At 40.6% G+C, this 21,837-nt stretch overlaps 1 protein-coding gene across 2 annotated transcripts in view; it reads right to left on the bottom strand.

Moving 5' to 3' along the window:
* The window catches only part of ACACA (acetyl-CoA carboxylase alpha), a 233,382-nt gene that overhangs the window by 30,448 nt on the left and 181,097 nt on the right, over positions 1-21,837 (bottom strand). For both annotated transcript variants that reach the window (XM_069482312.1, XM_069482311.1), the window contains 5 exons: positions 10,800-10,943; positions 10,112-10,232; positions 6,628-6,724; positions 3,454-3,550; positions 2,409-2,544 (listed from right to left, as the gene is read on the bottom strand). In XM_069482312.1, coding sequence (XP_069338413.1) covers positions 2,409-2,544; positions 3,454-3,550; positions 6,628-6,724; positions 10,112-10,232; positions 10,800-10,943 — 595 coding nt within the window. The remainder of the gene's footprint in view (positions 1-2,408; positions 2,545-3,453; positions 3,551-6,627; positions 6,725-10,111; positions 10,233-10,799; positions 10,944-21,837) is intronic.

The following is a 21,837-nucleotide window of genomic DNA, read 5'->3' as shown; positions in this document are numbered from 1 at the left end:
TGTCTTATGTGATGTGTAAAAGAATACATCAGCTCCAAAATTTAGAAGACAGAACTGTCCCTCGTCTCTATCAGGCCAATAACTCATTTCTAACTGGGGGTGGCAGGAAGAAGGGAATCGGTAATTATTGTTTAATAGGTACAAAGTTGATGTTGGGGATGATGAAAAAGTTTTACGTATAGATAGTAGTGATAGTTACAGAACACTGTGTAACTAAATTGTACACTTATAATTGATTAAAATGATAAATGTTATGTGTATTTTACCAGAATTGAAAAAAAACTCACTTGAGAGCTCTTGAAATTTCTTTTCACAATAACCAAGGGCATCCCCAAAGTAGAGGGGAAATAGGTACATAATAACTTTTTCAGGAACCTTGACGTTCCATTCTTGGGATATTCTAGTAGATTTCTTTCTGGTTTTAGGCTCTAAAATCAGCCAACTCTGCTACAGGGAGTCAGATCTACCTTCCTCTCCCCAGTCTGTCATTTTTTAGTTGAATGATCACGGGAAATTTACTTAAGCCTTAATTTATGTAAAATGAGGATAACAATATAACCCACCCCTTAGAGGTACTTGTTGTGATGATTATGTAAGATAATACATGTAAAATGGTTAGCACAGTTTCTACTGAAAAGAACTCAACAAATCTTAATTGTTGTTGTTCTTACTGTTACAGGGCTAGCAGCCAATCTGGGCCTGAGCCAAGTTATGTAGCAGGATTGAAGATTTTCCTAGAAGTGGCACTTTGGAAACTTTTGAACACTGAGCTCCAGTTAGGATAAAATAGCCAGGCTGACTCACCCTTAAGTAGTATCAGAAAGAGGGCATTTTAAATCCGCCCCCCAACAGAGAGGTAACTAAGCAGTATAGCATTGCATTCTCTCCCAGGTCTTAATGTAAATATTATGGCAAAGAAGTTGGGATCAAATGAAATCTAATGCTGAATGATCCTCATATGTATAAATGCAGGAGTTTCAGGCCCTCCCACAACTTTGATATAGGTATTGTTCTGTTTTGAACACCCTGGTATTTTGTTTATACATTATGGCTTTTTCAGTCTGCTTAAGACATTTTTCTTCTCTCCTTGAGGCAACGTTTGTTTCTGCCTGTTTTTGTTTCTTCTGAAGTGCCTAGCACAGTTCCTTACACACAGAACTCAATAAAAATGTGTAGGATTGACTTGTTTAACCTATACTCTCAATTTCTCATGATATTTCCACTGATTTATTATCTTAGTAAAAAAAATTTCACCTTGATAGTCTAAAAAAGTATACAAACATTAATTTGGATGTATAGTCCAAGTCTCCCCTGAGAAAAGTGCAAAATATAGTAGTTCTCCAGCAAATATGGGCAAAGTAGAACTTTTCAACTAAGAAAAACACAATCAACCTACTTTACATACAGGGCTCTTCCTAGCCTGGTAAGGGAAAATTGCTCACAAATATTTCAAATACCTCTCCCTGATCATCTATAAAAGAGCAGCTTCCCCAGGCTTTTCCTCCGTCAGTGGTGAGGGATGCTCCTGCCCTAAGCTATTTCTAGGTGCCCTGTGAGAATTCATTGTCCATAGCATTCTCTAATCACTTTATTTACTCCAGCAGTACCAGCTCCTCCCTCCTTCCGTCCCCCTAACTCATTCTACTACTTCAGAATCCTGAGTTCTCCCCAAATGAATGAAGTTTATCCTCCTCAGCGTACATACCTTCCAGGCACGTAGTCTCTGGCCGTTGCAGAGAGCTTCACTACTGTAAGAGGCAGAGTGTGTTTCCCTTGGCTCTCCCTGTACTGTCCACAGTGGCTCTACACCCGAAGGATTCTCAGTAAATGGTGATACTAGCTGCCTAATCACTGAGCAATCCCCATAGCGTGGAACAGAGAATTTATAATAATGGTATCATATGGTAGAGCCACAGGCCCAAGGCTGTTGCTGGATAATAATAAGACATATCACAAACTGCCATAAAGAACAGCCTCTGGTACAGAATTTGCTTATTTTCTTCTAGTAAATGCTAATTTTAGTATCTATCTTGGTCACTGTAGAAAATTAGAGAGTAACATCAACAAAGAGTATGCCCAGAAAAGAGGGACAGAAACAAGCACAATCACATTTCCCCAGGACCACCATAGACGGATGGTCCGACATCCACCTATGAAAACTAAATCCACAAGAGTAGCTCACCTAGATAACACTGGTAGATTACTCTGAAATTCTGTATAGAATTATGAAACCTACTGTATTTTTCCACTCAAGTTGCAACTCAGAAGATATTTCAAAGGGAACGTAATCCCCCCAAAGCCTGGAGTGATGACACCCATGGGTCCTGCCAAATCTAAACCCTCCCTCACTCTGCCGCAAGGTGCCCAGTCATCAGTGATGCCCTCTAGCCCACAGCCACGCCAGTCACCTTTCATCCCACCAGAGAAGCCTCTCCAGTTGGCAAAGACCATCAGAGGCAGCCCTTCACGGTTGAAGTCCCTGATAGCCTGGTAGGTCTTAAACGCAGAGTCTGGGAACCAAACCTGGCCAGCCTGCTGGATTATCTATTGGGGAAAGTCAAAGAAGAAGACACAATTAACGACACAGTCCGAGGGGGAAATCTCTCCAAGGTGAACAAGATTTTTCTGATTAAAAACTAAAAACTCAAAATCAAACCAAACAAACAAAAAGCGGTGTTCATCAAGAAGATCATCTTTGGAGTAAAAAAGAAGGATCCTGGATCTTTGACCTTGTCACATACTCTTCTTTTTAAGTCCTGATTACACCACAACTCCTTAGTCAAAATAGGGAAACCTAACTGCTTCTAATGGAAGAATGCAGTCCTAAGAACCCTCGTTCTAGGCTTCTCAAAGGTGGCTTTAAATGGCTCCATGACACAGCTCTTCAAAGCTGGTCAAGTGTACATAGTCTCCAGGCCCTTTCACTGCTGTGCTTAGCACAGCTTTTTCTGTACTGTGGTTAATCAAAGGCACTTGATGTGACACTGCTGAAGAGCCTCCTCCCTGGCCTCTGGATGGTGTCAGGATGTGAAAATCTAATCCACCCTTTTAGAAAAAAGGGACTGTGGTGTTCATGCTTGGCGTTAGGGCAGACTTCATTATGAATTCTAGGTGTAGCTCTTCCACGTGCGTGCTCAGAGACTCTGGGACCAAGGAGCCCTCAGCATTACCTCGGCTGCCTTTCTATAAGACCACCTCCCCAACAAAAGTAGACTGTTTTCTAGCATCGACAAGACCACTGTAAAGGTCTATTTAATTTTTTGGCAGAATTTAGCTTGTGGTCCACCTAGAGTCATCTTAACATTGAGCACATGGTGGCCCGTAATCATTCAAAGCTGCTGATGCCCTTCCCTCTAAAATTGATGGTTTGCAATGCTCCTGATATAGCCACAGGCACTGAGAAAGGGAAACAAGCTCCAAGCACAGGTGCGCAGTGTACGCGAGGCGACCTACCTTGGCTTCAGAATCCAGGTTTGCAGGATCAGCTGGGATACTTAGCTCTACTGTTCGGGTTTCTACGGCAACGACTCCCACAGGTATTCCTCCTAGCCTGATAAAAAATGAGCCACATAAGAACTCAACGTATGTCAACATTATAGCTAGTCATTTATTTTCCAATACCACATCAGAACATTGGGGGAAAAAACTAGAAACAAACACAGAGAACAGGGAGGAATTTGACTCTTCTTAAAACGCGAGACTCTATGGATTTGGTATTTACTCTGTAAATACGGTGGGAAACCACCCTCAGCATCACTCCTATTATGAAATGCTCCAACACAGGATAAATTTAAACCAAGGGCTGTGCTGGGGGAGCCTGTGCATTTACACTCAACAGCGTAGTGCATACACATACCCATACTTCTGGGGCTGCCAAATGAAATTTCTTAGTCCATTCTATACCATCTCTTTGGTGAAGATAGTGGGAAATGGTCTGAAAGCTAGTAGGAACCTAAAGCTTTCAGTAACTTTTAATGAGTGCTGGCTTTGCTAGAATAGAGGCTGTAGTTTTCTATGAAATATTAATAACATAGTTCCAGATAAGATCTGAGGGTACAGTAGGTCTTACTGTTGGGCATGTGGATGGCGAGTATGTAGGTGTGTTATTAGGAAGATGAAAAATATGTGCCAAAAGTAGGGAAGTGGGTAAACAAGCCCTTAGCTTTCTCCTTCACTGGAGAAGAGCAACGCGAGGGGGATAATTTTCAGTAGTAATCTTGGTGAAATCCATATTGGAAGTATATATTTAATCTCAAAGCTATGTTAATCTAAAAAACTGTTCAGGAGAGCAAAGCCTCTGCATCTATACTCCATGTGGGAAAAATGAGAGAGAGAAAGAAAGAGAGAGATAAAGAAAGAAAGAAAGAAAGGTAGAAAGAAAGAAAGATGCAAGGTATAGAGTGAGTCCTTACTCAGGAAAATGTGATTCAATCTTCAGCCTCTCCAATGCATTCCTTGGGGTTGGGCTGGGATGGGTTATGGTCTCTCATTCCCCACAGCATCTCCATAACAAACTTTTCCATGAAGGATGGCCTTTGGTTGTTAAATTGGCTATGGGAAATGGATTCTTGTCATCACAAGACGCCTGACAGGGGCCTGAGTGGAGACCACCCACCCCCTTGTCACTTGCCTGCACTGAATCAGAATCAAAAGCCCTCTAGACAACCAGACAATGAGCAAGAGGTACACAGGAGGGTTTAGAAATATTTCTGTTCACAATGATTAACAATCCAACTGGAAACTTGTAATTGCAAAAGCCACCCTAAATCGGTAACTTATAACTTATATATTAGGGCCCATGTGACCTAATAAAGAACATCTTTATCCGAGTATTACAGTTATTTATTGAACTTGAAAACAGCTCAGAACAACTTCTGTTTTCTATTATACTTCATATAAATTTTATCAGGCTAGCACATGAAGATGCTACATCTTGTTTTATAGTGTGTCCCTGGACAAGGTGCCATGGAATAATAAAAGACAATTTACAGCCAATAGCACACATATTCCAAACATACATACCAAAGATGAGTTTTGGCAGCACTTACAGTAACAATCCCAGAAGAATACATTTATATTTATTTCTCAAAATGCCATTGCTTTTGAAAGAAGCTAGCTCCATTTGTGTTTTATATACTTGTGAGCATGTGTATGTGTTTGGAGTAAGAAGCCCAGAACTCATCAGATGGAAAGAAAGGAGGAAGTCGGAGAGTGAGTGTTGCAATAAACAATGGCGGAGCTAACCAAAGCCAAGCCTGACTGATCTTGGTCGCAGGGCAATCCCTATTCTTCTAATCATAAGTGTAAAGTATTATTCCCTCATTTCCCTTGGGAGGATCTCAAAAACCTTAACAAAGGTTTGGTTTTGTGAGGCTTAAAATCTGTCATGTTTTTTACAGACAGGAAAACTGAAGCAGAGACAAATTCTCAAAAAAGTTGGTCCTAGTGTGATGTGAGGACTCTATGTAACAAGCTGCTGGGGCCTGGGCAGGAGGGCTCTTGCTCGAGTGCATCCCCCACCTGCACCTCCCCAGTGGGAATTTTACCAGGCACAAAGAATAATTTTCACTGGGACCCAGGAGCCTGGGGTGAGGTAAAAGACCTGAGTCTCGAAAGAAAACAGGCAGCTGGTCTCTTAGAGTTTCAGTCTGAGCTGACTCCAGGCCCGACTCCTATTCAGAGTCACAGTGGAAGACCCTATCTGCGGGATTTGCCATCTGATGGCTCCTTGTCACTGGCAGCACGAGGCCTGCTGACCTGCTGTACAGAGAGAACCACAAAGCCTAGAATTATTTTCAAGGCTAGAATCTAAATCTCAACCCAATGTGGCATGTTTGAGAATCTTGAACAGGTGCCACTTTTCACCAAGATAAAGAAAACTGATTGCCCCCAGAGGAAGGTGAGCTCCACATGCGGGTCCCTCAGCAGCATGTCTCTGAGGTGCAGAACTAGATTAAGATCAGCCTTGGCAGGTGCTCGTTATAGCGAGCGCTACAGATTATTTCGCACAGAGCTTGCTGTTGAGTGAAGCACTTCTTAGAGTGGGTATTAAAATTTAATAGAAACTTCAATTTCCCACTTGAAAAATATAGGTATCCCGGCAACCTATTCCAGCTTATTTCACTCATTCCTGTTTTAGGTAGCCTTTTGGTTTTTTTTTTCCAATACATATCTGATTATAATCCGATATAGTGCATTTGTCACTTAAATAATCTTGGTGCCAGGAAGAACTTCTCTCAGGTTACACAGAGAGGCAGATGAGTCTCTTATTCACTTGTCACCTGCTTCTGAGAGAAAATGCTCTTTAGGGGATGAGAAGTCATTGGTGGGCTATGGCTATTGTAGTTGGGCTTTACAGCTTCTAAAGAGTTTTTCTTGCAGCATTATAAAGGGGAAATGTTGTCAAAATCAGCCTTCAGATTAAATGCATCATTAAGTGACACATGGAATGACCTCTGGGAACCAGCACTCCAGATATGCTGCCTTGGGCATGGCTATAATCCAACATTCTTAGAAAGTTTAGACAAAGAGAGCATTACTGGCAAAAATCTATATAGCCATGGCCCTTACCTTTGTTTTTTTTTTAGTTGAGAGGAAAAAGAGCTTCCAAAACAGAAGTGTTCTTACCTGGCCCTACCAACCACCACGGTCTGTGCCCAGGGCTGCATAATCTCCGAGAAAGAGCCATAGTCAAAAAATCCACTCAACCACTGACCTTTATGGGCTACAAAAGGAAGAGAAGGAAAACAAAGAGAATAAAGACAGTCAATCCATTGATGATGCGCTGGAACTGACGAATCTCAGGTGATCTGGGGGATTTTTTTGGAGAGTTTGTTGTTTTTAACCATATTATAATAGATGTAAGCATTAGGCAGCCGAGTGTTCATCTGCCTTCAGACATCATCTCCTGTTTCATTTGCTAGTCTGCATAAAAAGAATCATTTATCAGCAAAAGCATCATTTATTGTTAAACGATGGGGTTCAGCTAGCAGAGAGAGTTTGCATGCTTTTAAATAAATAACTTGGCTTTTTTCAAGACACCACCAACATTTGTCAAAAGGCAGCCAAGTCATTAAGGATTTTTTCAAAATGTCTCTTTCTATTTTAAAACTTGCCTTACAATTTTGTTTGATTTCACTGATTTTCTTTTAATGGAAAGCTGAAAACAGCCAAATGGTAAGTATTTTAACGATTAGGTGAGGACCCAAATTTGGGGTGGAAGGAGGAAAGTGACTCAGTTTCTCTGCTAGAAAAGCAACAAGATATATCTACTTTACTTACAGCTCACAAAGTATAATCTTTCTATGAGAAAGGCCATGATAGAAAGCAAAAATATAACGGTTGAGATGCACACACTTAATATCATTAACCTCCCTTGCACATGGAATTTCCTTCACTAGTGAGACACAACTTTTAACATATTAGTTTAAGAAAAAAAACTTTTGTTCCACAGGTATGAATGTTTGACCAAGGCCCCATAAAAGCTTCTGCAAATAACTGTTTCTTAGTTTGCCCTCTCAGCTCACGGTTTCTCAGTGATTCTTCTAATTTGAACATGGCCCTCCACCCCTTAAAAACCGAAGTCCAAAACCAATTAAAAGTAGAGATCCAAGCAAGCTAACCTCTGCTGACTTAAACAGGATGGAGAGTGTTTTATCAAGACTAAACTTGTAATTACTGTGTTCTACATTCCTTGCCTCTATGGCCCCAGTGTAAAATGTGATCATCCATTTCAAAATTATCTCTCTATCGTGAGCCCAAAGCCGATAGTTTAGATTCCAGTCTCGTGTTGGGCGTCAGTTTGAAGAATATCACAGCACTATCTCCTCTAATAAATGACTTTAACTTTTCACCTAGAAGATATCTGCTTTAACTTATCACAGGGAATCATCTGCTTTCTTTAACGCTTCCACTAAATTAAAATCTGAAGTCACTCGATTTGGGAGCGAGTGTTAGCTGCACATAGACAGCAGGATGAATTACTAGGGAGTCAATGAAAAAATATTATCCAAAAACCAGAAAACTTAGTTTATCACAAATTTCATTTTGTTCTGTGGATCTCATTAATAACAGCCAGGATGATGCCCACCCACACACACACATGCTTCTATTCACCTCATGTAAGAGGGGCTTCAATTTTGATGAAATTTCTAAGCCAAATTTCTAAGTCCATCAAAATATTTAAATTTTAACTTTATATGCTCAGATCATTTTATGATTCTTACTTAAAAAACAATGACTTGAAACTACAAAATTAATTTCATAATGGAAATGTTTTCTTCTTTAAAAACCTCCTGCCTTACGTATTGATCAGGGGAGTGGAAATCACTGGCTGTTGTCATTGGGCTTCACAGTCCTGAAAGAGCAGATTATATCCAGTTCAGACACAGAACTTAGAAGCCAGCTAAGATGGGTCCTCTTATCTTCCAGAACACTCAGAGTCTTGTTCTGAATCTAGAAGCAAAGAGGCCCACTGCATTCTCCGAAAAGTCCTGGATTTTAAGGCTGATAGGTATCTTAGGCTCATAGTTCTTACCATAATCACAGTATAAAAATAAGAGGTGGGGGGAAGATTATTATGGTGATTTTTCTGGCTATTTAAGAAAAACTACTTAGTTTTATTAAGATTAACAAGAAAAGGCATTAGAGACAACAGGTAAATTATAAATTATAATCAATATTTTTCTGGTGTTTTTTCTACAATATCTAAGCTTTGGCTTCAGATGATGGATGCCCCAGCTCCTAAGGAATAGCTGTGTGACCTTGCACAACTCACTCAACTTCTCTGAGCTTATAAAATGTTTCTCTCTCATTATCTATGAGAGGTAGTACGCTCAAATAAGTTAATGTATGTGGACGTGCTTTACAGTCCCACCTGGCTTACAGGTGGGTACTCATAAAGGTTTATTAAGGCTTCCTTATGAAGACCTCTGTCTCTTCCAGCAAAATCACAATCACTCTTAAATTGAATGAAATATTTTCTGCAATCCATTCTACTTTTATATGTATAGCTTTTCTTTGAAATAATTGCAATAAACATGCAAAAAAGAATGTATACGTCCTCACACAAACTGAAAAAATAGATTAAAAATGTAGCAGGAGGATTTGGGACTCCAAAACAGAACCTTCTGATAAGCAAGGTTTGCTGGAACAGCCAAATGGACTGACAAATGAGAAAAATGAGAACTTACATTTGCCTTACATGGAGTTACCGATTTTGTTTCTGTTATTTTTAAAGTGAGGTAAAATCAACCCAAAGACAAAGGGATACATTAGATAAGCCTGGAGGGAGGGCTTGTTCTCACTCTATATATCTGTATAATTAAAAGACCTGGACAATATCTTTATGAATAAATGATGTTATAAAGTAACCTCACATTAATAACTGAAGCAAGTACCAATACTATGACGTCTATCAAAAGAAAAGAAGGGCACATGCAGGGTGGGTGCTCAGCAATACTTGCTGAGAAGAGTAAACCCACACTCGACATTTGAGGGTCTCAAGGACATTTCCTAAAACTGACTTGATTAATCTCCATATGATTACAGGGACTAGATGACCCAAGATTCTAGTCCTATAGTTCCATGTTTTTCTGTTTTGTCTTTTTTTTTTTTTTTTTTGAGAAAGCATCTCCCTCTGTTGCCTGGGCTACAGTGTAGTGGCATCATCATAGCTCACTGCAGCCTCAAACTCCTGGGCTTAAGCAATCCTCCTGCCTCAGCCTCCCAGAGTGCTAGGATTACAGACGTGAGCCACTGTGCCTGGCTAATATAATTCCATGATTTTATGGCTTACATTGAACTGTCTTAAAGTCTTCAAACTCATTAATAAGTGCTTTAACAACAGAATAAACAAAAGAAATGTCATAGTGACTGCACTGCTTGACTCAATGGCTGATTTGTAAATCTCGTTTCACTTATTTTTCATTTGTTCATGAAGGGTTTTCCCCACCTTTTTCTTCAGAGAGCTGTTTTTCAGATATTTCTCATTTCTAGGTACTTAGCTCTGTTTTCTTAGTCACATACTATTGTGCAGGAATTGGATAGTGATTGAAAGGAAGACTAAAAGCTGAGAGCCAGGATACCACAGGGTCCTCAAACATATACGTACTTGGGTGAGGACGGCCTGCCAGCATCCATCGAGGATCATACGGGGCCTTTGTGGGAACAAACTCGATGATTCTATCTATAGGATCCTTGGAGCTCAGAAGAGGAACTGAGCTGTGCACGCTCTGAAAGGAGATGGGAAGAGAAAGAGCACAGCAGTCAGTGAACAACAGTCCTACACTCCAACTCAGCAACAATAGCTATGGACAGAGACAGCGGGGGTCACATACAGAATTACACCCACTAGTCCCAGTCATCAGCTAGAAGCATCCCAATTACCTGCCAAGCCCTAAGGAACATGTACACGTCTCAAGTCTCATTTAGGAGCCTGGCACAAAGTGGTGCATTTGACTCTTGTTTTCAGTGTGCCCATGCTTTCTGGGCAGGTCCCTAGAGGGATGGACGGCTAATACAAAGGACAAAACCCACAATAAGGAGGAAGCCTTCACATGCTGGTGTCTGAGCCTCGATGGGCCATGAAGACTTCTGTGGCTGGAAAACATTAGAAAGGAGCCTAACTGATGAAATCCAAAGGCATTTTAAAGGTAGAAGAGAAACCAACAGTTTTCAGAGAAATATTTCATAAAGAATTCCTCCACCATAAAGACAAGACCTCAAACACAGAGGCAAGGAGCTATGGTGGAAGTGACAGGTGCTGCAGTCTATGTCAGTGCTGGGTGGCAAGGGCTCACCTTAGGCATGTAGGACAGCCAGTGCAGGACAGTGAAAACCCCTTCAAAGTCATCACAAACGGTGCAGTGGGTCACCCCATTGTTGTGCATGATCTGGATGCCTCCAAGCTGGTTATTGGAGGTGTATACCTCCCGCCCGAGGACCTAGAGAAATGCGCGAGAGAAAAGACATTTGTCTCTACAGAAATAAAGGCATAGCCTGTTTCATAATTCTCAATAAAATGGGTTCTTTGCTCGACAAGACAGAAATCCCAGCCTCTGTGGGTTGTTCTGAAGGATTATCTGAACCTTCTTCCTAAGAAGAAAACTTTAGAAAACAAAAAAGGCTTTTAATAATCACATATACCATTGCAATTTAAAAACCAGCAAGCCTCTCTCTCTCTCTCTATTAGCTGCCACAGATATGCATAGCATACTTCGACTCAGCTGAAATTGCAGTGGTGAGTGAGGCTGGGACCCCGAGGCACAGACTACCTTATCATGTGCAGCTCTTTTTGTGCATCTACACAAAAAAGGTAACATGCCTGACTTGCAACGCTCTTTAGTGACAAGTCTCAGTTAAAGAAACTCTGTTGGGGCTTGGATTTCTCATTTTTAAAAAGGATTATTTTTTCCCCTTGCATTTGATTTTTAAAGCTGGTCCCCACACAAAAGCCCCAAGGCAGGCAAAATCCTGAAGCAACTCATGGTACATACACGAACCCCTGAGTCTCAAGTCTTCTTTGTGTACTGGGTGCAGGGCTGTGATTTATACCCAAGCCCGCTTCCCCTCCTCCTTCCCTTCCAAGCCTGGAGGGATTCAGGGATTCAGGGCCTCAGTCCCCAGCGTATCCCTGGAGTTTAACCCTTGTAAGGTTGAAGGGCACCTGCAATTGGAAACCACAAAGTTTCCTTTCAAGAAGAAAAAAAGAAGAAAAAAATATTCTTGGACTTGGAAATTGTAGGGTTTCTTTTTCCCTTGAAGATTGGTTAATAATTTCTTTCAGGGAGGGAGGTTTTCTGACCCAGCAGATGGAAGCTGGGCAGCCTGATCACTGACTATTGCAAACTGCTGAGTGTGTAGTAATTGCCAGTCATCTATGGTAGCCCTGGAGAGCTCTAAACAGTTGTAGAGCGCTTACTGTATTTTACCTTTTCTTCTTCCTCTCTCCTTTAAAAAATAACGACAACACAACATTTCTTCCTTACTAACTTTTATTAATTTTCACTCTCTGGGGAGAACCTAACAAATTAAGGGCCAGCAAATTCTACCTGTGTATTCCCATTTTGCCTCTTCTTGTTAGGAGCTTTGAGAGTTTCCCCTACATGCTAGGTCAGCCCCTACATCAAGACCTTCCAAAGGCTGGGGAAGTTGGTGACCAAAGCAATAACCTCAGTGTGACCCAGCTGGCCCTGGTTCCATTTAACTTCAGCTAGGAAGGGCGTAAGAGACTTCTCTGAAAGGAATATGGAAAGCAAAATTGCTCTCGGATTACTGTTTTCCTTGATAAGGAAGCACAGAGAACAAGCCTTTACCAGCAACCCCAAGCTGAGCAACATGCTGGCGACTCCTTTGAAGGAGCCCCGTGAACAGGGGAGACCATATCTGACCACTGGGCTCCCATCCTCCTCCCAGTCCGTCTTTAATCTCAGCCCAGGCGCTGCGGCTCTTTTCTCATTCTCCTGCTGTCTCTTTCCATTTGCCCTCTCTCTGACTGATACACTGATCTCTCGGTCACTCGGCTTTCTGCTCCACTGAGTCCATATTACTAATAACACCTCCGCCACGGCCAGTTTACCTCATGAAGGCAGGAGCACATCATTACAAAATAAACTCATAACTTTGACATTCTAGCAAATACACGCCGTTTGTTATTTTTATGGCTTTAGTCTTTCTAACAGGCAGAGGGCATTACATACCTGTTTCATTTATATCTTTAAATGTGTGCACACACGCACATTCACACACGCATCAGGAAACAAAACAGAACAAAAAAATCCAAACCAAAACAAATATCCAAAGCAGTCAGTTGACGGGGGCCCCTGGCGGAGGCAGAAACCCTGTCACTCAGGGAGGCCGTGCTCTGATCTCGCTCTGGTTTTATGGTCGTCATAAACCCGATGGCCCACAACTGGTCCTTCTGGGACAGACTGCCTCTCTGCTAGAAGTCATTCAGTGTGATCAGCAGTATTTTTAATTATTAAAATAAAATTGGAAAGGGGAAAAAGGAATAAAAAAGGAGACAGTGTGCTGACCCTGAATATCTGATATTCACAATCTACGTCAGGAGCCTAGTATTCCTTGGCCGAGAAGAGAGAACTGGGGCCATTTTCTACTCAGAAACACTATTTTCTTTCCTATCTCTAGTACTTGATAATGTCCAACCACTTAGAATCTCACACATCTCGAAAATTAGTAATGGACGGATGAAGGACCAAGCTTGGAAAAAGGGACTGAAGCAGACCAAGAGCTGCTTAGCTGTTTAAACACACCTTCGCCCTCTCATTTCAGAGAGAAGAGCATCCAGAAACAGGCTACTCTCAGAGATTCTCTGCACTTATCCATCCTACCCTACATTTTTACCAAATGATGGGAGACAAACTTGGTAGGAGCAAGAATTCGATAACTTAGCACATCTTCCTTTTACAAGCTAAGATTCAGGTTTTGATTCTTTGGCATTGTTCTAAAAAGGCACAGTATTTCTAAATTTCTTCTCCTCTGGGTTCACAAGAAACCCACCCAGGGCTTAATACAACCAAGAACATTAATTTCTGAGCTAAAGAAATGTTTGTCATGTGAGAAGATTCATTTAATTCAGAAACTAAAGAGAAAAATTACATAATAGGCTAACAGAGTATCCAAATACCCCTCTCTGACCAGCCTTATCTTGGGAGGTGGGGATTGGGGTGGGGATGGGCACAGAAACGAAATCTGCTCCACTAACCACAAACAAACGCTAACAATCATAGCTACCTACCAATCGGTGAAGAGAAAGCATACCCTCCAGTTCATCTTCAATGACCGCGTGTTTGGAGTGTGCACCAGCAGAATGAGGGCACACACAATAGCTCCTGATTTATAGGGGTCGTTGCTGACTCAAGTGGTTTTAATGATTTTAGAATACTTCAAAACAAAAGCTCCAACCAAGGAAGCAGAATCTGGGCTAGGACAAAATCCATTCTGCCTAGCTCTGAAACGATCATGCTGGAACTTACACAAACCCTAACCAGCATCTAGGAAGATGAAAAGAGCCCCCACACACAGAACCATTGTTTTATTCCTCAGTATGTTCCCTACCAACCTTCTGCGGAAAAACTTGGGGTAAGTAACCCTCCCATCAATATATTTTCAGGAAGTAAGTGAGCTTCATTCATCATTCTTTTAAACCTCAACATACGCTTTTCTGTATTAGTCAAGTTGATTGTCATGTTTCAGTTCCCAAATCATTTCTCTCACATTTTCTACTGTATGATACAAACTTTTAATTTATCTGTCCAACAAGCATCAATAACCTTTTAAACACAGGAGCCATTCAAACGGAGGAGACTCTCCTGAGGCCCCACGTTGTTGCCCTCCAGGTCTAAGTGGAGAAGCAATACCATGAAATATTAGGATCTGGCACCATCTTGGGGTCCTCTGCTGAAGAGTGCCACCCTGACAGAATTGAATAACGGCTGAATCTGAGAGGAAAGAGATCTTCACCCATTCTTAATATAAACTTAAGCTTCATCCAGCATTTATTGCAGCTGGAAGACATGAGAACTAAGGGCACCACATAAAAGCTGGTGATTAGCAGAGACACAATTGTTAAAGGCTCCACCAAAGATGCTACGTAGCCTTTAGAAATGTTGAGATACATAAGTACAAATGAATGCAGTCATACATACATGCTAAGGCCTCTGCTGCTGCTGCTGCTTATCTAGAGACACTGCAGACAGCTCAGGTTTACCGCAGCTGACAGGCAATGAAAACAGTCTAATATACCGCCTGCTCTCTCCCTTAAATCCCTTTTTGGAGATCAAGATAAACACGTTCTTCCTTTCCCCAGTGCTCCAGACGTTTGACTGAAGTGGCAGAGCATTGTGAGGTTTTGTGCAAATGAAATCACTATGTAATACTGAATGAGTATAGTATTTACTTGTCAGGATATTTGTCAGCACAGGCATTGAGATTTCCAAGTTTCATAGATGCAACTTAGCTCAATTTTTAAAAAATTGCTTTTGTCCTGATACACAGTGTTGCAGAACCTTAGACTTATAGGCAAATATTTGCAATCATGTGCTGAAGATGTGAAAAATAATGATGCATATTGATGATGGAATAAAAAATGAAATCTGCTGCTGCTTTCCCCCCTTCTTAAACAATCCTCGGTGGGTCAGGGCATCTTCTATTTAAAGAAGCAGGGAGTACAAGATTCCTCTTGCATCTAAAAATTAGGCTATACAAGCTGAGTCCTCACACGATCCTCCTTCTCATTAGGATATTTCCATTCTCAAGAGGATATGAGGAGGGGTTTTGTAAATTTACTGAGCAATTGTCATCACTGGTTTTCATCCATGATTCTAGATATTAAAGTCACTCCGGGATATGCCAGGTTATTGATAAAGGTTTTCCTAAAGCAGAAAGAGAGAACCGATATGAGAAAGAATAGTGAGAGTAGGGAAAAAGTGGTAAAATAGGGACAAAAGGAGGAAGGATGAGAGAGAGGAAAAGGGAAGGAGAAAAGAGGAAAGGGAAGAAAAAAATGCAATAGCTCATCTACTCAGTGCTGCTAACATCCTCCTCCCTGACCTGAGAGGACTACATTTTTAAAAGCTGACAAGTAATTCAATCTCCAATTAACAATTTTAAGTGGCGCAGCACATATTACTGTGTAAATGTTTCTCCAGGAATATATCCAAGGGTGAGTGGAATTAAATCTCTAGAGAGACAGAACCAGTGCCTATGTGACCAAGAATATTTGAGCGTTCCAAAATACAGTTTCTTAACACACAGCCACAGGATTATAACTTCTTTTCCCCACCTTTACTGCCATTGCTGTCACTGACAAACTGGAGTGCTAGTTGGCAGCTGGTAGACTAGGTTTGGGGTGGACAAGGGGCCAGTGACATACTGCTGGCAGAAGGGAAAAGCCTTTCATTCGAGCCACAGTCAGATTCAAGACTATCCACTAGTAAGACCAAAAACCTCTCTATATCCAACAAATTACAAAGTGATCAGGTTTGCTGAAGCAAAAATTGGGGCAAAGGGACAGTGCTACCAATGGTAGGAAAAGATATTTAGCCAAAAAGAGACTGAGATATGGCCAGAAGTAACACTGGAACACTCTTTGCTGAAGTATAGGGCTCAATGGAGAACAGAGGGATGAATTAGATGGCAGAAAGACAGTAAGAGTTTGAAGGTGGAATGGAGAAGGAGAAGAGCCACATGATAGTTTGTCTGTCAAATGGATGAGAAAAAGAGTAGGTTTCTGGAGAGAAAGCTCACTTCCAAAAGAAATCCACCATTATATATATAGAAAAAATTAGCCGGGCATGGTGGCACATGCCTGTAGTCCCAGCTACTCGGGAGGCTGAGACAGGAGGATCCTTTGAGCTCAGGAGTTTGAGGTTGCTGTGAGCTAGGCTGAAGCCACGGCACTCACCCTAGCCTGGGCAACAGAGTGAGACTCTGTCTCAAAAAAAAAAAAAATAAATAAAATAAAACAAACAAAAGAAATCTACCAACTGGTCATTTAGGTAGAGATTTGAGTATACGGACAATGAATTAACTCCAAATTTGAATATTTTTGAAATTTTAAATAAAGTCTAGTTTATTGAGGAATAATTTACATATATTAATAGGAAAACTGTCCATCGTAAGGTATGCAATTCTGTGAATTTTGACAAACACATATCGTCATATAACCACCATCACAATGAAGATACAGAGCATTTTCATCATGCCAAAGTTTCCTCATGCTCCTTTGTAATTAGTCCCCTCCTCCCACCCCTAACAACCACTGATCTGCTTTTTGTCCTGATAGTTTTGCCCTTTCTATTACAGAATGTTATATAAATGAAGTCATATGGTACGTAGCCTTCTGAGTCTAGCTTCTTTCATATTGCATCTGAGATTCACTCATGCTGATGTATCAGTAGTTCCTTTGTATTGCTGAGTAGTATTCCATCTTTTGGAAGTGCCACAACTCGATCATCTGTTTCCTATCAGTGGACATTTGTGTTGTTTACAGTTTTGGGGGATTATGAATAAAGCTGCTATAGACATTTGTATGCAGGTCTTTTTTTGTGTGGATAAGTATTTTCATTTCTATTGGGTAAATATCTAGGACTGGGATTGCTAGGTTGGATAGCTAACTTTACATGTACATATATATTTAAAAAACCCATCCTTTTTCAAAGTGACTATCATTTTGCATTCCCACCAACAGTGTATGAGAGTTTCGGTTGTCCTGTATCAATACTTGGTATTTGTCAGTTAAACATTTAAAAACAAATTTTAGTGGTGTCTAATTGTGGTTTTAGTTTGCATTTCCCTAATGACGGACAATAAGCATCTTTTCACATGCATATTTACCATCCTTATATCTTCTTTAGTGAAGTGTTTGTTCAAATTTCTTGGCCGTTTTTAATTACTGGGGTTGTTTTCTTGTTATTGAATTATTGAGTTCTGATATATATATATTTTTAAAAGACATGGTCTCATTCTGTTTTCCAGGCTGGAGTGCAGTGGCTCATTGTAACCTCAAATTCCTGGGCTCAAGCAATCCTCCTGTTTCAGCCTCCCAAGTAGCTGGGACTACAGAGATGTGCCATCATGCCCAGCTAATTTTTTTCTGTAGAGATGGGGTCTTGCTACTGCCCATGCTGGTCTTGAACTCCTGGGCTCAGGCGATCCTTCCACCTTGGCCTCCCAAAGTGCTGGGATTATAGGTATGAGCCACCATGCGCAGCCTGAATTCAAATTCTTTATACATTCTGCATACTAGTATTTTATCAGCTACATGTTTTCTAAAGATGGAATTTTTTTTTTTTTTTTAAATCCCTGTTTGTCAGTCACCTCCTACTGGTTTTTCTGAATTGGCTGGTGCCGGAGGCAGATGGCCGTATGGTGTGACTGACCACTGTGCCCACCAGTGGCCAGGCTCCAGAGTCCAAGGCTTGCTTGTGCCTGGCTTCTAGGGGATTAGCACTGACTCTCCATCCCTGTGGCCTTTTGGTTTGTGTTTATCATTGACAACTGGTGGGCAGCAATTTTATTTTTCCCTTAGAACACGTGAAAAGTCTATTATTGTCTTTTAGTCTAAACTTTAAGTTCCATGAAAGCAGGAATCATGTTTGTATCTCCACAGCATAAGAACATCTTTATAAATAGGCATGCAATAAATGCCTGTGAACTACCGGAATTCTTAGTGCTTTATTAAAACCCAACTTTGATTCATATCTATATAAATCACATGAAGTTGTGTAAATCACAAATTTACATCTATAAATGAAAGATGTCTTTCATATTAGTGTTACAACGTGTAGCAGCTTTCTTAAGCAAAACGAGTGTTTCAATTGTCCTACCATTTTAGTTTTACCTAGTGTAGACACTGTTTTTTTCCCCCCTTTCAAAATTCTTTACCTGGGCTAAAATTAAACTAGTAACTCTCTATACTACAAAGTCATATTATATTAGGGTTGCTCTACTGAGCTGCGTAAACCTGCTTTATCTGTTCAGAAAAGGCACATTTTACTAATGGGTCAGACAGAAAATGAAGATACTCAAAGTTGATTACATGTTCCAATGGTCTTGACTTCTCATATTTGCATCTTATGCTGTTGGTTAAATTTGGGTGGGTTCTTTTCCTCAATAACACTAATTTCTCAATTTCTCAGATATGCATACAATTTTAAAAGGCTTAAATCACAGACACTGAGACATTATTAAAATTAGGAACCAGTCAAGAATCAACCAGAAAAACTTGAAGCCTGGGCATAGTAATCTGCAGTTCAATCTAAAAAGCTCTTAAAGCTTCTCCTTTCATAATTCAACACTCCTGACTGTGTACATTAGCTGATTAGACTGTGTGATGATGGCCACTCTGAATGAAAGGGGACATAGCTAGATTTGGATCCATGCACAGGGGACATTCCATAGAATGACGAACAGCCAGGAGTCAGGTTTCTAAAGTCTCGTTTCCCACATCTTTATCATATTCACACAGCAGTCTGTGCACAGCTAGGGCTCAGGTCTGTCTTCCTCCTAGAAAAGACTGGAGTCCTTGCATTTCTAATCTACCAACATGTGCAGTTCTTGCACTTTTAATTTATGAGTGTTTTGGGGGGGACCTCTCTGACTTGGGAACATATTGGCTCGGTCTAATGCTTGGAGATTATTAAACTTGGAGCTATGCTCCACTATCAAGTCTACAGATCTTTTATTTAGAAGATATGGTGCTCTAAATGCACAAAGAGCTCCCTGTCACCTTCACATTAAAGCCCCTAGTGCCTGGTAAATGGAATTATATAGCTGTCATCTCCTTTCCCCAAAGTTTTAAGAGTACAATGGGCTCATTTTTTCACACTCCATCCCAGCTTCAGAACTAAGAGACCTACTTTGTATTGATTTAAGGTCTCAGAAATAAATAAACCTGCTTCACCGCTGTGATTCACAACAAATTCATGATACACTATTGCATGATATATTTCAAGCTCTTGCTCTGGCTCTCTTTTTCCTCTGGTGAGTGATGGGGGAGGTGGGAGGTGGTAGGGAGCTGCAGAGCTGACAGCCTGATGGTTATTGGAGATGGCTGCTGACTGCAAATCCAAGAACAGACACTGTTGGAGGAATATGGGATTTTTTTAAACTAGGGGCAGGGGTGAGAAGCTAATTTACTTGGGTTTCAGGCTAGGGTTGGGGGAGAAGAAAGGTTGAAGGGAGGAGAGGGACTGACACAGCAGCAAAGCTTCAGGTGAACACTGATTTGCAAAGACAGAGCTATGAACATGAGTAGAAAGAGAGAAAGGTGAAGAAAATCTAACATATGAAGGTGTAACATATGATCGACCGGAAAATGAAGAAGCGGAAGAAACTGCTCTAAGGAACCATGTGCAGACTACAGTGGACATAAGCTTGAGTTCAAGTGCAATGTTTTATTAGAGGCAGAAGTGCAGAGACCCTATGTGCCACAGAATGTGTGAAATAGAGGCATTTCTTTATTCTAATACTCAGGAAGCATCCGAATCCTGGAGTTTGAAATGGACTCTGGAGATAGGGTAGAGATATAATCAAGGTCCACGTGGATGAAGTGAGCCAGAGACTGCTTACTGTTTGTGTGCCCTTAGGGCTTTGAATATGTCAGTCTACATCATCTTTATTGATTACACCAAACCTTGGACCCAATGAGTTTTAGCTGGTATCTGCAAATACAGCACCCAAAAAGACCCATCCTCCAACCGTGTATCAGGATCCTCACTTCCAACAAGACAGGTGATATGAAAGCAAGCTATAATCGGGCTCCAAAAGTCTTGCATGACACTGTGCAGGAGTCCCCTAAGGTTCCATGGAGTACTTCAAAGTGGAATTAAGTTTTAAGTGTTTCTCTTGTAATTACTATTTATTACTTCATATTTTTAACTGGCAAGGTTATTTATGAATCTAATTTCTTTTCTATCTTGGAATAGCATTTTCATTTTCACTACATTTTTTCTTAAGACAAGACCAAATTCTGAACACAAAAGTACATGCGGAAGATTTTGGTTCCATTCAATTTCCCGTAGGTCATACCATAAAACTGAGAGTTTCTTTGTTAATTTTGAACACTATTTTTAAGAGCAATAAGTTTGTCTGTACAGGGAAACAGATTTTAGCCAAATAAAAGGAAGAACTTCACATAGATGATGGGATTGGCTTCAAAAGTACTGAGCTCCCCTTTAGTTGAATTTTTCAAGCATAACTAAATATTTGGCAATGGCGTCAGAGGAAATTCAAGTAATGGTTTGGAGGTTGAACTTTTGAAGATCTTTCCACTCCCAACATTTATAATGGCCACTTGTGATTGGGAACGACAACAACATATAGCACTTACTTTTCTGGAATCTGGATAAGAAACAAGATTAAAAATTTTTAAATCATCATGCTTTATAATTCATATTCTTAATATCACTGACATATAATTTTACATATCACTAATGTTATCTCACTAATATATAACACCCTAATATGTAATAGCTTTCTGATTCACCTTCCCCAGTCTATGCTCTCCCTGCTCCAGCCTAACACGGTTCTCTGGCTACAGATCAATACACATCTTGATAGCATCACAGAATACTAGAAATTAAAGAGAATTTAAGATTATGAGATCCTCTGGTCTTCTACTTTAAATGGGAAATATGCCTCTCATTTTACAAAGAAGAAATTGAAATCCAAATAGATAAGTCCAGAGTTGCTTACCTAGTAAATGGCAGGGAAGGGATTGATCAGAAGTTTTTTTATTTTTTAAACTAAAGGTCTGTAACTCCAAAGAGTTTGAACACATTTATAATAGGTTGTCAAATACGATAATTCTTGATTCTATATATTCAATGCCCTGAGCAGGGCCTCAGAGCTTTCACTTTATCTAGAAGCTGTGAACTGGTACTTGCTGTAGGTTCTCTGAAGTTCTTGGTCTCTAAGTCACCATAAACATGTGGACTCCCTTAGAGAGTCAGAGACAACTTCTGTAACGGAGCTCTGCATGGCAAATTGCACCCTGCAAGATCTCCAAACCAGAGCACTCAGGATAAGGCTGCTGGCAGGTGACAAAGACTTACTAAGAGTCAAACATAACTTGGTGCAGTTTTCTACCAAACCTGAGAAACATCAAATGAAAAACAAGCAAATAATCCCCCCAAATGGGGCCAGATTTACCCATATTTTGTGTGTGTACATGTGGGGAGGGAGGGCTTAGAAACCAAGGAGATCTGCCTATTGCAATCATTTCTGAGAACTCATTCACAATACTAAAGCAAGGCATATTTGAAAGGAAGCTAAAATGCCCTCTTTAGAAAGGAGAGCGATCCCATCTGGAGCTAC

This window comes from Eulemur rufifrons, chromosome 9 (assembly GCF_041146395.1).
Source record: "Eulemur rufifrons isolate Redbay chromosome 9, OSU_ERuf_1, whole genome shotgun sequence".
Lineage (NCBI taxonomy): Eukaryota > Metazoa > Chordata > Mammalia > Primates > Lemuridae > Eulemur > Eulemur rufifrons.
The sequence above is the reverse complement of the archived record's forward strand: the minus strand, read 5'-3'. Positions and strand labels throughout refer to the sequence as shown.